Consider the following 14,491-nt stretch of genomic DNA (forward strand, 5'->3'; position numbering starts at 1 on the left):
CTATCACCCATCCTCTTTAACAAGGAGAAGCAAACTTTACTAAATTGGTCCATGTGATAGAGATATCTGAGATGAAGACCCCCCCCCCCTCCCCTATATCCGTCATCCTTTCACTCCACCCTCAACAACCAGGAAAAGCAAGTGCAACCTTAATTTATGGTCTACGTGTTGTAAATATAATAAAAAATATTATAAAAATCCAACACCTTCTCTCACCCCATCAAATTCTTCAAGATTCTTTCAAAACTTTCAAAATATATGGACCCATTTCGCATCGTCCGTTTTACCAAACTTGGTCCAAGTGGAGGCAACCCCTCCTCCATGACGAAGCATCCGCCCCACCAAATAACAAGAATGGTGATTCCCCTCCCACCCTGGGTACTACGATAACACACAAACGCAAAATGACAGCCCCTGACTTAACGTTTAAACGCTGACATCTCCAAGACGAACAAAAGATTTCCAACTTGTTTCGGGAACATTTCAAAGATGTGGACGATAGCACTAAACTAGGGCTATGAGGGTCGCGAGCTTCCTAGTTCTTTCAGTTTCATTAAAATAAAGCCAGAAATAATAATGTTGGCACCTGATGCACACGTTTTAACAAAACACAATATATACATATATATATATATATATATATATATATACATATATATATATATATATATATATATGTATGTATGTATGTATGTATGTATGTATGTATGTATGTATGTATGTATGTATGTATATATATATATATATATTTATATATATATATATATATATATATATATATACATATACATATATTATAAATCACACACGAAACAACAACAACAACAAACTATGTAATTTTCAAGTCATTTTATTTAACTTTAACATAGTGTTTTTTTTTAACAAGTTATGACAAGAATGACATACAAAACAGCAATACGTACAGCAGTAGTACTATGGAATGTGCATGTGTGCATCCATTTATCCTTACTTACCTTATATAAAGCTATTTTAAATTTGCTTGCTTTCTGCTATACGATGAAATCATAAAAAAAAAAAGCAAAAGCAAAAGTTGGACTGAGATCACTTTCTTTTGAAAATTGAAAGAAAATATAAAGTGGTGGAATTTATCAACAGTTTCACGAGGATAACACCACACAACCCCCCCCCCTCCTCCCCTAACGTAACAATATAAAAGAAAAAGAAAAAAATGTTGATGCTATAAACCTTTCTCTCACATATTTTCAACACATTACCCACCTTAACTAGGTAATGTAATTGGTGTAAATAGATGCCACAATTCTCCTCTACAAACAAAATCCACCCCTCCCATAACATCCATTCCCCTATAGATATCATGACTAGAGACGTTGATTGCCAGTTGGACCCCACTGATAATTTTGTCAAACAACCCCCCCCCCACTCCTCTCTCTTTTATTTTTTATCATTAACCTAGACCACCAATATAAACCACGGATGTTTCGTACCTTATAGACGGACATTTTTATACAATAACTGACAAACAAAATTTCTGTTTTGTTTTAATATGCTTCATTTTATGTCCGGGATGAATGTGATTACAAATAAAACAGTAATATATTGTAAATCGTTAAACAACGTCTCAGTTTATTTTACAATAAACCATTTCTACTATAACTGTACAGCAGTAAGGCTACCATATCAATACAAGTACACACACATACTGTAATACCATTTCTATATGGTATATAGTCCTTTCTGATTATGTTGCAAATTATCATATTTGGTATCCCTAATGACAAAATCATCACTTTGGGTATGTCGCTTCGTCACAGGTTTGTCGAGCGAGTACACCAGCATGAGTACGAGAACAACGGCATGAGTACCAGTACAACAGCATGAGTACCAGTACAACAGCATGAGTAAGAGTACAACAGCATGAGTACCAGTTCAACAACATAAGTATACAACAGCATGAGTAAGAGCACAACAGTGTGAGTACGGGTACAACCGCATGAGTAAGAGTACAATAGTCCACCACTTTTGAAATGACAAGACAGTATTAATCAGGTCAAAGGAAGAAAAAGAACAAAAGGAAAATTTGCAAATGATCTTAATATGCGGTTTGAATATAAACCACAACAAAAACAGTGTAGATTTTGTTTGCAAACTAGGAACACTTAAGCCCATCTGTTGAATATAAACAATCTTAATATTCCTGTTATGTTTTTCTAGGCGGCAAAATCTGGCAACATTGATTAGTAATTAAAGGTTTAACAATAAGCACATTTCTTGTGAAAGGAAAAGATTGGCGGAAAAGAAAATAACCATCATCATAAAAAAAAACAAAAAAACGAAAGTCAAGGTAAAACAGTAAAACAACAAAAAATACGATTGAAAAAGATTGGCTTAGGGCATCCAGGCCGGTCTCCAAGAATGACAATAGGAAGCATAACCATACACATAACACAAAATTGGCAACATTCAAACATAAAAACATGAACATATTCTAACCGCATTAAAGGCAGCATTCTGGGTTTTTACTGAGATTCAAGCTATGACTTACACATTTGTACCAGGATTACAGGATGGTACTTAAAAGACTCCTTTCAAATGACATTCGATGTTTCTTTCATTCTCTAGCTTCAAGACTTACGCAAGAGGGAACACACAGCATTCTCAATATTGAAAAATCAAATAAAGCTAATGGGTAACACATTTAATGAACATTCTTAATTCCTTCTAGGACCAACAAGAAATAAACAACACCGTTTATTTTCTCCTCAACTTTCTCTACCTTCAAAGTAATCTTGAAAGACAAACAAACTTGTCAACATTATCCTTGATTGCACTCAAAGAGGGCAGAAAGCTCTCCGCCATTTCATTTAATCACAAAAATAAGTTAATTTCTCATCTGAGATACTTCCACAAAAGCATGAAATCAGTAGATTTAGAAGAGGACTATGAGAGATTAGAATCTGCAGATTACAGAAGAGCTCAGGATGTAACAGTTAAGATTAACAGTCGACAGCAAATGTTAAGAATTCTTAGTAAAAAAAAGATTTCTGCATGATTTTTATCACGTTTTCAGATTTGGTACATGAACATTGTGTGTCATATACAAGGAACCGGGATGGGGGGGGGGGGGGTGGAGGAGGCAGGGTGTGTCTGCAACACAACTAAACCAGATACCAAAATAAAATATCTTCAATCGATGGGAGGTCATAACAGCACCAAAATGTTTGTAATTCACAAGTTTTCCCTACCTGATTCTATAAAAGCTACGATACCGAGATATGATAGTACACGAAATAAGGAACATGATACATTAAAATACAGATAAAAGATCAGTATGCTACATAATGGCTTTGTCATAAATTTAACATTGTTCTAGTAGACTAGGTCAATACTTTCAATAATAGGTCAGTGATTTGTGTAATGTTGGTGGTTATGTAATATGTAAATAAATTTGTTGACTTTTTGAAAGTACAGTTTCGGTGCATGATTTAAGGCAACACTTCTGTTTACAATGGAAAACAACCAATTACCGAAATTACCTCCAAAATTCACCTGCTTTGCAAAAAGAAAGAAAAGTTATTAATTTAAACTTTAATTGGGTTTACTTAAATAAATAGGAATGTGTTAATTTTTTTTAAATGTTTTTTTTTTGCCAAAGTTGCAAATAATTTCATCAACATGATTGAATGTTAAACTATTTATTTTAACGGTAGTGAGAGGCAGATGGACTTCTCCGTTGAATGCTGAGGAAGTCTTGGTAAGTCGATAAAATCATCACAAATCTCACATCAAGATTGTCTGATGCATTTCTTCATGTGATACATACTGTAATTTATACAACTACAAACAGTAAGGCAAGATAGACAGTCTTTGTTTTATCACAGAGAAAGAGTTCGTTTGCAGTAACGTTTAATTAATCTCACTTTACGTCACCCCCACCCCTTTGTCCTTTGGCAATTTACTGCTGTTTGAGCCAATTTAATATTTAAATGCCACAATTGTCAAAAAATAAATCAAAATCAAAATATATACTGAAAGTTTGATCGCTTTGTGTGTTTGCTCAGGAGTATAAAGTTTTAGCTATTACAAAATTAGCAAAGGTTTAAGAATTCAAATTTGTTACGTACGGCTCAAGAATCCGAGGAGATTATGAATGGAGGACACCCAGACTTCTGCCCCCTACGGGCCATATCCTTCACCCGCCCCCAGTGGCGTAGGAAGGTACTTTTGAGTGGGGGGGCTGAAGACTGATGGCCGGCCTGGGGGAGGGGTCTAAGGGGAGGGGGTGTCCCCCTCCCCTTTGGAATTTTTTTTGCATTTCCAGGTGGCCTCAGGTGCAATTTGGTGCAATATAACACACTTCAACACCCACTCCATTTTGTAAAGAATTTTGCATTTTCACCTGGCCTTAGATGCAATTTGGTGCTTCAAATGAGATTTTTTTCTCATTTGGAAATGAAAAAGGGGTTTTCTGACTTGCGGAGCGGGGGGCGGAACGATACTTCCGCCCCCCCATATTTTTCACAGGGGGGCTGGCGCCCCCCCCAGCCCCCCCGGTTCCTACGCCCTTGCCCGCCCCTATTTTATGATTGGTGGGTTTTTTTTTGTTTTTTTTTGCTCAATGCGAGACACAAACATGACCTACGTCTTCCAGTTCATATTCACACATTGATCTTAATCCTTATAAGCAGACAAAATTGAGGTTTATTTACAAACTGTTCAGAAGCCCACACAATTATGCATTGCTCTGTTCAAAACACTGGTTAGATAGATCATTAAAAGCCACATCAGATACTTCCGGACAACGAATATATATGATAGTCAAAAAACATAGAAAAGATAGAAAAGACATCCACGTGCGGCCGCAGAAAATTTAGCTCATTTGAGACGAGACCCAGAGGTCCTGAAGTACAAAGGTCCTATTTTTCTTTCAGGATTCAGCTTAATATAATATCCTTGTAAAATAACTCCAGTCCAAAATTCTAGTTTTCATATATATAGAATAACATTTATCAGTTGTTCAGATCATAATTTTAAAAGTGGTAACTATGCTAGCAAATTGAGTAGAGGTTTGATGATGCACAAACTTTAACTAGAAGTTTACAGTCACTATCAATCTACTTGGCACCAATGAGATGGAACCACTTCTCTGTGTGTGGGAAAAATTTTGGAAGATTTTTTTTGGCAAAACAACCAAAGAGCTTTACCAACAATTCTTTTGTTGTAATTTTGAGCCCTAATAAAATGATTTATGCCATAAACAATTCTGTCAAAAGGACCAGGTAATTACAACAGGTCAAAGGTAATCATGAACTCATTTGGATCCCAAAATGAGCTTCTTAAGCAATTAAGGAATATTTAAGAGCAAAAGTTAGAAACTATATACAAAAAGTTATTTTTCTTCTTTGTGGAGGTTATGAAAATGCTTGATCTATCTGTAGCAGGGGTCCAGATATTAAGGAACTTCACATTTTGTTGCTTCCTTCTTTTCCAGAAACCCAGTTTTAGATGGGCAAAATAACTTAATTCAAACTTTTCTCTGTAATTTTCAGAAATTTGATTCAACTGCTTGTAAAATTTGTTATTTGAAATAAAGCCTTAACCAAGTGGAATTTGACAACTACTTGACACAATAGAACTGTTAGTGTTTCTGGATACATACTACATATGTGAATAAAATGAGAATGCTACTTTACAAAAAAAATCTGGATTTTTTTTTTTTATGTGCTCCAGACACAGCAAGCTCCTTTAAGACACCAAAGAAGTATATAGCTGACCGTCACAGTTTCTTGCATGAAAGGAACAGCTTCCAGCCGGTCCTCCTCATCTGTCGCTCGGCAACAGCTGGGGCGGTTAAGCCATTGTCTTGATGCTATCGTTTATCTCGTCGACCTTTTCCTCCAGTTTCCTCCATTGTTCCACCGTCAGGCTGATCCCTGAAAAGACAAAGCAAACCATTGTCTGTGTGATGCCGCGGATGGATTCACAAGAGAGGCAGGAGTAAAAATCACAAAAGAGCAGGAAAGAAAATAAACCAAATATAGTTCTCTAGATCTATCGAGATTTTTCAAGATCAAGCTGTAAAATATACTGTCTGTAATCATGAGGACAGATTGACTCTCAGTCTGCACACCTGCATGTGAAGGTGTACTTTCCCTGAACACCTGCATGTTCAGTGCACTTACCCTGCACACCTACATGTTAAGTGTACTTACCCTGAACACCTGCATGTTAAGTGTACTTACCCTTTTTGCCTGGCTTCATTTCTCCACCAGCGTCATAATATTCTCGAATATCAATCAAGATCCTGCCTCTGAACTCTCTGACATTGACAAATTTTTGTCTCGACAACTGTACGATAATCAAATCAAGATAATCAATAATCACAGCATTTTCAAGAGACACACAATGACAAAACAAATGCAGGTATGAAAATGGAGAAATACTGTTGACAGCACAGGCTGCACAGTACACTTTCTTCAATTGACAAATATCATGCAAAGCCTCATTAACCTACCTCCATCAAAGTCATGTTTACCTACAGTACGGTACAGTTAGTTCTTAAAAAGGGACCACAAACCCAGCCATCATCTTTAGCTTAATTATGACAGAGATCCTTGTGAATCACAACTCCCCCTACCCATCTACCACCCCTCCCTCCCCATCCACCACCCCTCCCTCCCTCCCCATCCACCACCCCCCCCCAAACAGCTAAGAAACATCTTTCTCCATTTGGACGATGTTGTAGGTAACTAAAAGTGACGCCTGGAAGCTGTCGTTTTGTAAATCTGTGATGTAATACTGCCACTATAGGATCTTAAACCTTTCACTTTCTCTTTGTTTCTCTTTATATAATTAATATTTAATATTATTTTATATAATTTAATATGATTAATATCATAAAGTTGGGAGAGTTAACAGTTTTAAGCCCAGGACACTAATGCCAATATTTGGTCATGTAAACTGAGCTCTTCAATAATATGGATTCATCATTTGCAAAAACACAAATTCATTGCAGAAGAAAACAAACATTGCCAAAATATCAACCAAATCATAATAAACATTTCGAAAGCCCACGTGGATCGTCGATAATGCCATATTTAGACTTGATCACGATCAAGTGTTCAGTTTGTGTGTGTGAAGGCTGTGATATCTCCCAAATGGAATCAGTTTTTTTTTAGCTCTCTAGACCTGTACTTACTTACTGCCAACCTATGCTCTTGACCTTTAACACGAACATTCAGAACTAGAACTAGTATAATGTACGGCCAGGTACTTACTGCATACATATGCTCTTGATCATCACCATCTACTTTGCTCTTCTCCTTCTTCTTCTCTGGCTTTTGCTTCTTTGGCGCAGGCTAGAAAGCAGAAGAAAAAAAACTTTTTGATTTTGGTACTTTTGGTAGCCTTTTTTTCCTTGGATGACAATTGCCTTGGATACCTTGGATGACAAGACTTTGTGATTAAAAGAAATGTCTGGTAGCCCTTAGAAGTTACCTTAAAAAAAAACTATAAACAATTTCCAAAATAGTGTTGTGCCGATATCACCAATATCGGTTTTGGCCGATATCCGATATTATCATCCCAATATCGGTCCGATACCGATATTTTTTAACAGACAAAATAAAGGCAAAATGGTACTTTTAGTCATGCATACATTCACAAATAAATCTTCAAGTAAACAACAAAATATGGTATTTTGTTTTCTTTTTGTCCTAAGTTGAAAAGAATGACTTTTTTTCTGGTTTTGAAAAAGAGAATGGTAATTGAAATCCAACCGGAATCTTTTTCACTGCAGCGCTGCACACGATAATAAAATGGACGCAGTAAATGTGAGCCTTAACATCGTAAAGACTTACAAGTAGCTACAGTGTTAACGTATGCTTGCAAAATGCATCTTAATTAGGTTACAAACTGTCGATCACAATGTAAAAGTTATAATAAATTTAAAATGACAGTTGCAGGCTACGTTTCAAATATCAAACTGGAACATTCAGCAAGACTACTACATAAAGCATCGATGGTATTCAACCGTGAAACTACCTACCACACAAGTTCAAAGAATAAGTACAACATCCTTCTTCTAAACACTCTATGTAATGTATTAACCATGGCTTCTACAATGGAATACCAATTGCACACATTCCTGGAACAACAGGTGAATTTATTAGCGAGCCCCTGGGAAAACCCGCTATTCGGGGACACGTGACAGCTCACATTTTGCAACACACCTCAAACAGAGGTAAACAATGGTTAGTGGAAAAGTCAAGCCCCAGACGTATAGAAATACTGTTGTGTGACGTAGTCTACTTCAACGTAAGATGAATGGCGATTGGTCAGTACAATCTGTTGGAACGTTTCATTTAGACTGGGGTAACAATAAAGTTACGTGAGGGGAACAAAAATTATTACTGCTGAAATAACACAACTTGCAGTAGCTGCAGTGCTTGCTCCTCCCTCAATTATTTCATCTGCTTCATTCAAGATTCTTGGCTTATTTACAAACAAGGCTAACCAATCAGAGATAATGTAACAAGCAACTTTCAAAATGAATATTCAGATTTTGACTGAGTCACCGCTTCGCGCGCCCCATGCATGCACGATCCGAAGAGCTAGCTAGCTGTACTGAACTGTGCAGTTATGCATCATGTTCAAGGTTTTCACGGAGGCCTTTGAGAAAATGAATGGTTAGTACAGTGTATATATGCTGCACTAATGCTGTGTGTAGGCCAAGGTTCACGAAGTTCACTGGTTATATTCGCGCCGTAGACGTGTTTGTAGAGGTTACGGAGGGTCAGGTTTCCATGGATATTAATCAAAAATGAATCTGAGTTTAACTGACGCTAAAGAAATGGATCGTCTTGGGCAGTTTAACAAATCATTGCAAGTATAAAGAAGTAGCTCTGCTGTGAAAAAAAAAGTTCAATATCAGTTTGCTGTTGTCAGCAATTTGGCAAAATTTTACCGATACCAATATGCTGCCGATATTGCAAATATCGGCCGATTCCGATATTGAAACTGATTATCGTAGCAACACTATTCCAAACGTGTTTTCAAAGTATAAGAACGCTAAATATGCGTTTGACAGTGAAACAATCTTTAAATCGTTTAGGATGGATATTTCAAATATACTCTGAACAGTTGCGAACGTGACGTTATCTGGGCAAATGCAGATTGCGAGACAACCCACGCTGCACAACATTCCTACAGTAGCCACAACTAAAACCGTGTTTGAATACAGATTATTTTCTTCCTTAATTTTCGATGAAATTTCTTATTAATTAGATAAGTTTTAAGCCGTCATATACGTAGTGCATTGGGGATTTTGTGGTCTTTGTGTAACACAAGGTAAGTTTGAACAGCACTCTTTCGTTGTTTACATTGCACTGTCCAGCTCCAATGCGAAGAATGTTTGTATGTAAGCTCCTGTAAAATTTACAATCGGACAGTTCAACGAAGCCTAAGCTTCTCAGTAATACATTCTGCTCTGACATCGATTCCGCCATGTTTCACCTTTCGATGTTCCAAATAATTATCAAGAAATATTAAAGAAGCTTCCTTTTACTGTAAAGTTGATCCATGAAATTTATTTCTGCGATTTTGAAGGACGGTTCATGAACTGTGAGTGTGCAAATCTGGGCATGGTAGGCTGTACATGTACGTTCATGATGTGTACGTAATATATAATTTAGGCAATGACCTGTGCATGTACATGCTAGAGTGTATTTGTTGCGGTTATGGGAGTGCTAACCTCAAGTCCCTCGTTGTGCCTAATTGCCCGTATTATGTCATTCACCAAACTGATGCGTTCGAACAAACGGTGCTTAGTTTTAGGTTTTGGTCAGAAACTGGTAAATTTGAAAACCAGATTTCTACAAGAGGAAAACATCGAATGAGGACAATTTCTACATGGTTAGAAAGACAAAACTAAGAACTATGAGGACAATGTATCAAAATATTCCACCAGAAAATTCCTTTAATACCATCCCTTGCCCCTGGAACTTGAAGCCCCTGAGAAGTGGGAATGATCATGATTAAGATCTTTTATACTCAGCTCTAACCTTTCTCAGTGTGTAAGCTAGTTAGGCACTAAATTAGGCACAATCTTTATCGTATCTCATTGCAGCGAACACTAATAGGCTTAAGAATTCTTTGCCTAACCCTTTATACTGTAGGGTCGAGTGAAAGTTGGATCTACTGTAGCACCGCACTAGGCCTACAGTAGGTATAAGCCTATAGGCTAGGCTGTACGCTTATACAGTGGGCTATTGTCATAGAAATGGAGGGGTTTTTGGCAATGGTATATTTACACGAGATGAAGTGGGATTGTATTGCTTTTTTAATACACCAACAAACCTCTGGGTCTGGCCCTGAGTCGCTGCTGGAATCACCACTATCAACAGTTTCGGCTGACTTGTGTTTCGGCATTTTTACTCTTTTGCACTAAAATTGTCAACGAATTATGTTTTCTTGTCTTTCAATTACGGAAGCCTAACGTACTGTGCGTAGGTAGATGATACGGAACTAGTTATGAATAACACATGTTTCTCGACTGTATTGAAGATAGCATATTTCACAATTAGTTTCATCACAGTATTCAGTACTGAAGTCATCTTTCTTTGTCCACAACAGAACTGACTACCGTACTATGGAACGCGAAAAGGGGATTATTATTTTCTTGTATAAACTAATAATAATAATAGCGATTTATAATGCGTACATATCCGCCCTGCGGGGTGCTCAAGGCGCAAAATAGAGAAACAAAAGGTTTGGTAAAAGAACCTAAAAACTTAAATTAAATCTAAATCACTGAAAGCTTCACGCATGAGATGAGTTTTAAGTAGTTCATTGAAAGTGAAAATGCTGGTGCAAGACTTCAGTTGAAGTGGTACTAGTGCATTCCAAAGACTAAGGGCACCAACCTCAAAAGACCTATCACCCCATGAGTTTCTGTTGCTCAAACGAAGGTTCCGTGATGGTGAGTAAAACTCTAGTTACTCAGAGATGTAAATTGGAGCCATTTTGTTCAGTGATTTGAAAATAATGAGCAGAAATTTGTAGATGATTCTGAAGAAAATTGGTAGCAAATGAAGTTCTCTACTAAGTGTCTTGTAGTCTAAACTAACGATGCTACTTCTGTTTTACCATGTTGCTATTCAAGCTCACGTTGAATTCTGAACTCACGTTGATGTCTAAGTACACGTCCATTGTGCCTAAACTCACGTTGGTGTCTCAACTGACGTTGATGTCTAAACATACGTTGATGCCTAAACTCACGTTGATGTCTTAAATTACGTTTATGTCTAAACTTTCGTTGCTATCTAAACTTACGTTGTTGACTAAACTTATGTTGTTGTCATCAGCGTGTTCAACAATATGTCTCACGAATTTCAACAAACATCACCAGCGCAAGATAATGCGTGAACCAACTACTATGAAAGGCTAGTGTCATAGTGGTGTAAGTAGATTACTCTGTGTGATGTCTAAAATCTCAACAATGGAAAGGATAGATAGCAACTTTATTGTCCATTTCAGAAAACAAGAAACGGAAATTATTTCCCGTCGACAGTAAACATAAAACAGTAGTGAATACAAACAAAACCATACAATAAACAAGCTATTAGTGAACAACTACGAGTATAAAACTTAATAAGCAAAACCAGAACAGTAACAGAATCAGCACAGAGAGCTGCAAGTGACAGATCACACACTGTGACCAAATCGCTGAAGTATGTATGTATGTATGTATATTAGATCCTCCTGCAAGCAGGAACTCGCGAAGAAGCCTAATTGGCTTATCAAAGCCGCAAGCTGACCGAAGCCAGTCTCTTACATTCATATTTAACGTCCATAATTATGAATTGTTAATTGTCAACAACTCTGTAACTGGACGACAAACATTAATCTGGGAGTGACTCGAACCGGGAACCTTATGATTGAAAGGCACCGGCGTTAACCACTGAGCTAACACTCCACAAGTTGCACGCGAAGTTGCACGCGAGTTAAACAAGTGTCTTGCCTCAGGTAAGAAAGAAGTACGGAACCTGGTCGTTTTAGAATGGGGCACCTGTAATCGTATCCCGGATCTGTTGAACATGATAGACTATGAAAAAGGTGTGTGTGATCTTCTTTTATATTATTTAGTTTCTTCATTAGACTCTCTTCATATATGGATGAGAGTGACGGAAGGCTTGAACCAATGCAGCGTTCAGCTAACTTCCGAACACGTTTCAGCTCTGCCCTGTACTTCTTCGGCATACTGCCAAAGAAACATTACATATAATACATGATCGTATAATTAACTCTGAATTGTTTTAATTTTCTAAGTCGTTACCCTTGACAGCTTTTGTGTGAACATTCCAATTAAGTTTATTATCAATATACGTTCCCAGGTATTTGTAGCTTCTCAACTACTTTGCCATTAATTATGACATGATCATGAACATTATTGCCTTTCAATTTAATTCGTGCTGCAGTGCAATTTAAGGAGGCCACAATCACGTTTGTGGCACGTTAGTTTCACACCAACCCGTACAAACTTTTCAGGTCTTGAATAAAGTCAAACTAAAAGCCACATCTGTGAGTCAGAAAATGGACAGGAGACATGGACAGACATATTGACTCTTTTCTCAAGGCGATCCCACTGTATTCAGCTTCAGGCAAGTTATTCCTATTGAAGAACTTCATAGAAGGCAAAGTATAGGTGTAAGTTTTGGGCTGACAGGGGAAGGGGAAAGATAACTGCCTCAGTAGTCCACCTGCTGGTGGTCAGAACAGTTTGTAGCCTAAGAGAGGATCTCAGTGTGGGCACAATAGCCCCGGTGAAGCAAATATAGGGTTACACAAACCCCACCTCCGCATTTGCCAGCCCTGAAGTAAATATGGCACAGAAATGGAAGTACAAGTAAAAGGTTGCTATGTCAGAGTAATGAAGTAGTGGGGCCATCTAACTATACAAATGTAGTGGGGCCATCTAACTATACAAAGGCAGTGGGGCCATCTAACTATACAAAGGCAGTGGGGACATCTAACTATACAAAGGTAGTGGGGCCATCTAACTACACAAAGGTAGTGGGGCCATCTAACTATACAAAGGTAGTGGGCCACCTAACTATACAAAGGCAGTGGGGCCATCTAACTATACAAAGGCAGTGGGGCCATCTAACTATACAAAGGTAGTGGGGCCAGCTAACTATACAAAGGTAGTGGGGCCATCTATAACTATACCAAGGTAGTGGGCCATCTATAACTATACCAAGGCAGTGGGGCCATCTAACTATACAAAGGCAGTGGGGCCATCTAACTATACAAAGGTAGTGGGGCCATCTAACTATACAAAGGCAGTGGGGCCACCTAACTATACAAAGGCAGTGGGGCCATCTAACTATACAAAGGTAGTGGGGCCACCTAACTATACAAAGGTGAATGATTGTGGTCTATATGTATTCCCAGAAAAAGCATACATTGGGGAGTAAGCCTTGACGGTATTGTCTCATATAAAAATTGTGGGACTGGGCTTATTGAGGTCAAACGTCCAGCAAATGTGCCCAAATGATGCGGGTACCTAATGGCAGTATGGTGCACTCTCTAACAGAAACCGAAGACTGTTCCGTTCATGTACTGAACTGACCAAATAATGGGTCCAAACTGCAGAGCTTAAGGTCTGAATGGTATGCAATGCACACTGCTGTACAACTCCAAAACAAGGCGTCTTCGAAAATGTTGTTGCATATGCACACTGCTGTAAAATATTGGAAATCAAGCAAAAACCAAGTGTATAGACGAAATGCCAGCATACATTTCATTTACTCTTTAACTGAGTTGAGAGACAATTAAATGATATGTGTATATGCCGTGAATGTCGCAAATCAAGCAATTAAAACGAGTGTCTATAAAGACAAAATACCAGCATAAAATTATTACACTGTTCAAATAATAATTTAATTGAGCCCCTTAAAATGTTGTGTGCATATGCTGTGAAAGTTGGAAATCAAGTTCAACGAGTGTCATTTTGCATGGAACCCACTCCCTTCAAAAAAACAAGAAGTAATGCTGACAAAAGAATAAGCTGTGGAAACAATTTGGAAAAGAAAACAAAATAAGGACTCAAAACTTTGCATCCTTTCTGAAGAAGGCAAACTACTGTTCTATAACACTATTGTGAAAGACATTTTCTTAACTTATTACAACATAAGTCACCATGCAGTCACCCCCGCCCACCCCACCCCTTCCAACCACGTTCCACATCAAACTAGATATGTTACAGTTCGAGGATAGCAAACTTGGAAATTCTTGACGAAACTTACCCGAATCTGCGTATTATATTTTCTTCGGACTCAAGCGAAACGTATACAGTACAGCATTGATAAATACGAACTTGATCAAGCAAATAGTCCCGATTGACGTGACCTTTGGCAAACTCAGACATGCGAAGTTGTGTTCATGAAACGGCTAATTTCGTGTGAAAAAGCCCATCTTTACATCACGTGCTTAAGTTAAACGGCACCGATAA

At 37.8% G+C, this 14,491-nt stretch overlaps 1 protein-coding gene across 1 annotated transcript; it reads right to left on the minus strand.

Annotated features, from left to right (window-relative positions):
• Positions 1-834: 834 nt before the first annotated feature.
• LOC139978404 (activated RNA polymerase II transcriptional coactivator p15-like) lies at positions 835-10,516 on the minus strand. The gene is made up of 4 exons (XM_071988618.1): positions 10,336-10,516; positions 7,257-7,337; positions 6,222-6,327; positions 835-5,912 (listed from the first exon to the last, which is right to left on the minus strand). The coding sequence occupies exons 1-4, from the start codon at positions 10,405-10,407 to the stop codon at positions 5,830-5,832; spliced, it is 342 nt and encodes a 113-aa protein (XP_071844719.1). The 5' UTR covers positions 10,408-10,516; the 3' UTR covers positions 835-5,829.
• Positions 10,517-14,491: the final 3,975 nt, after the last annotated feature.

Source organism: Apostichopus japonicus, chromosome 13, assembly GCF_037975245.1.
Source record: "Apostichopus japonicus isolate 1M-3 chromosome 13, ASM3797524v1, whole genome shotgun sequence".
In the NCBI taxonomy this organism is placed as follows: Eukaryota; Metazoa; Echinodermata; class Holothuroidea; order Aspidochirotida; family Stichopodidae; genus Apostichopus; species Apostichopus japonicus.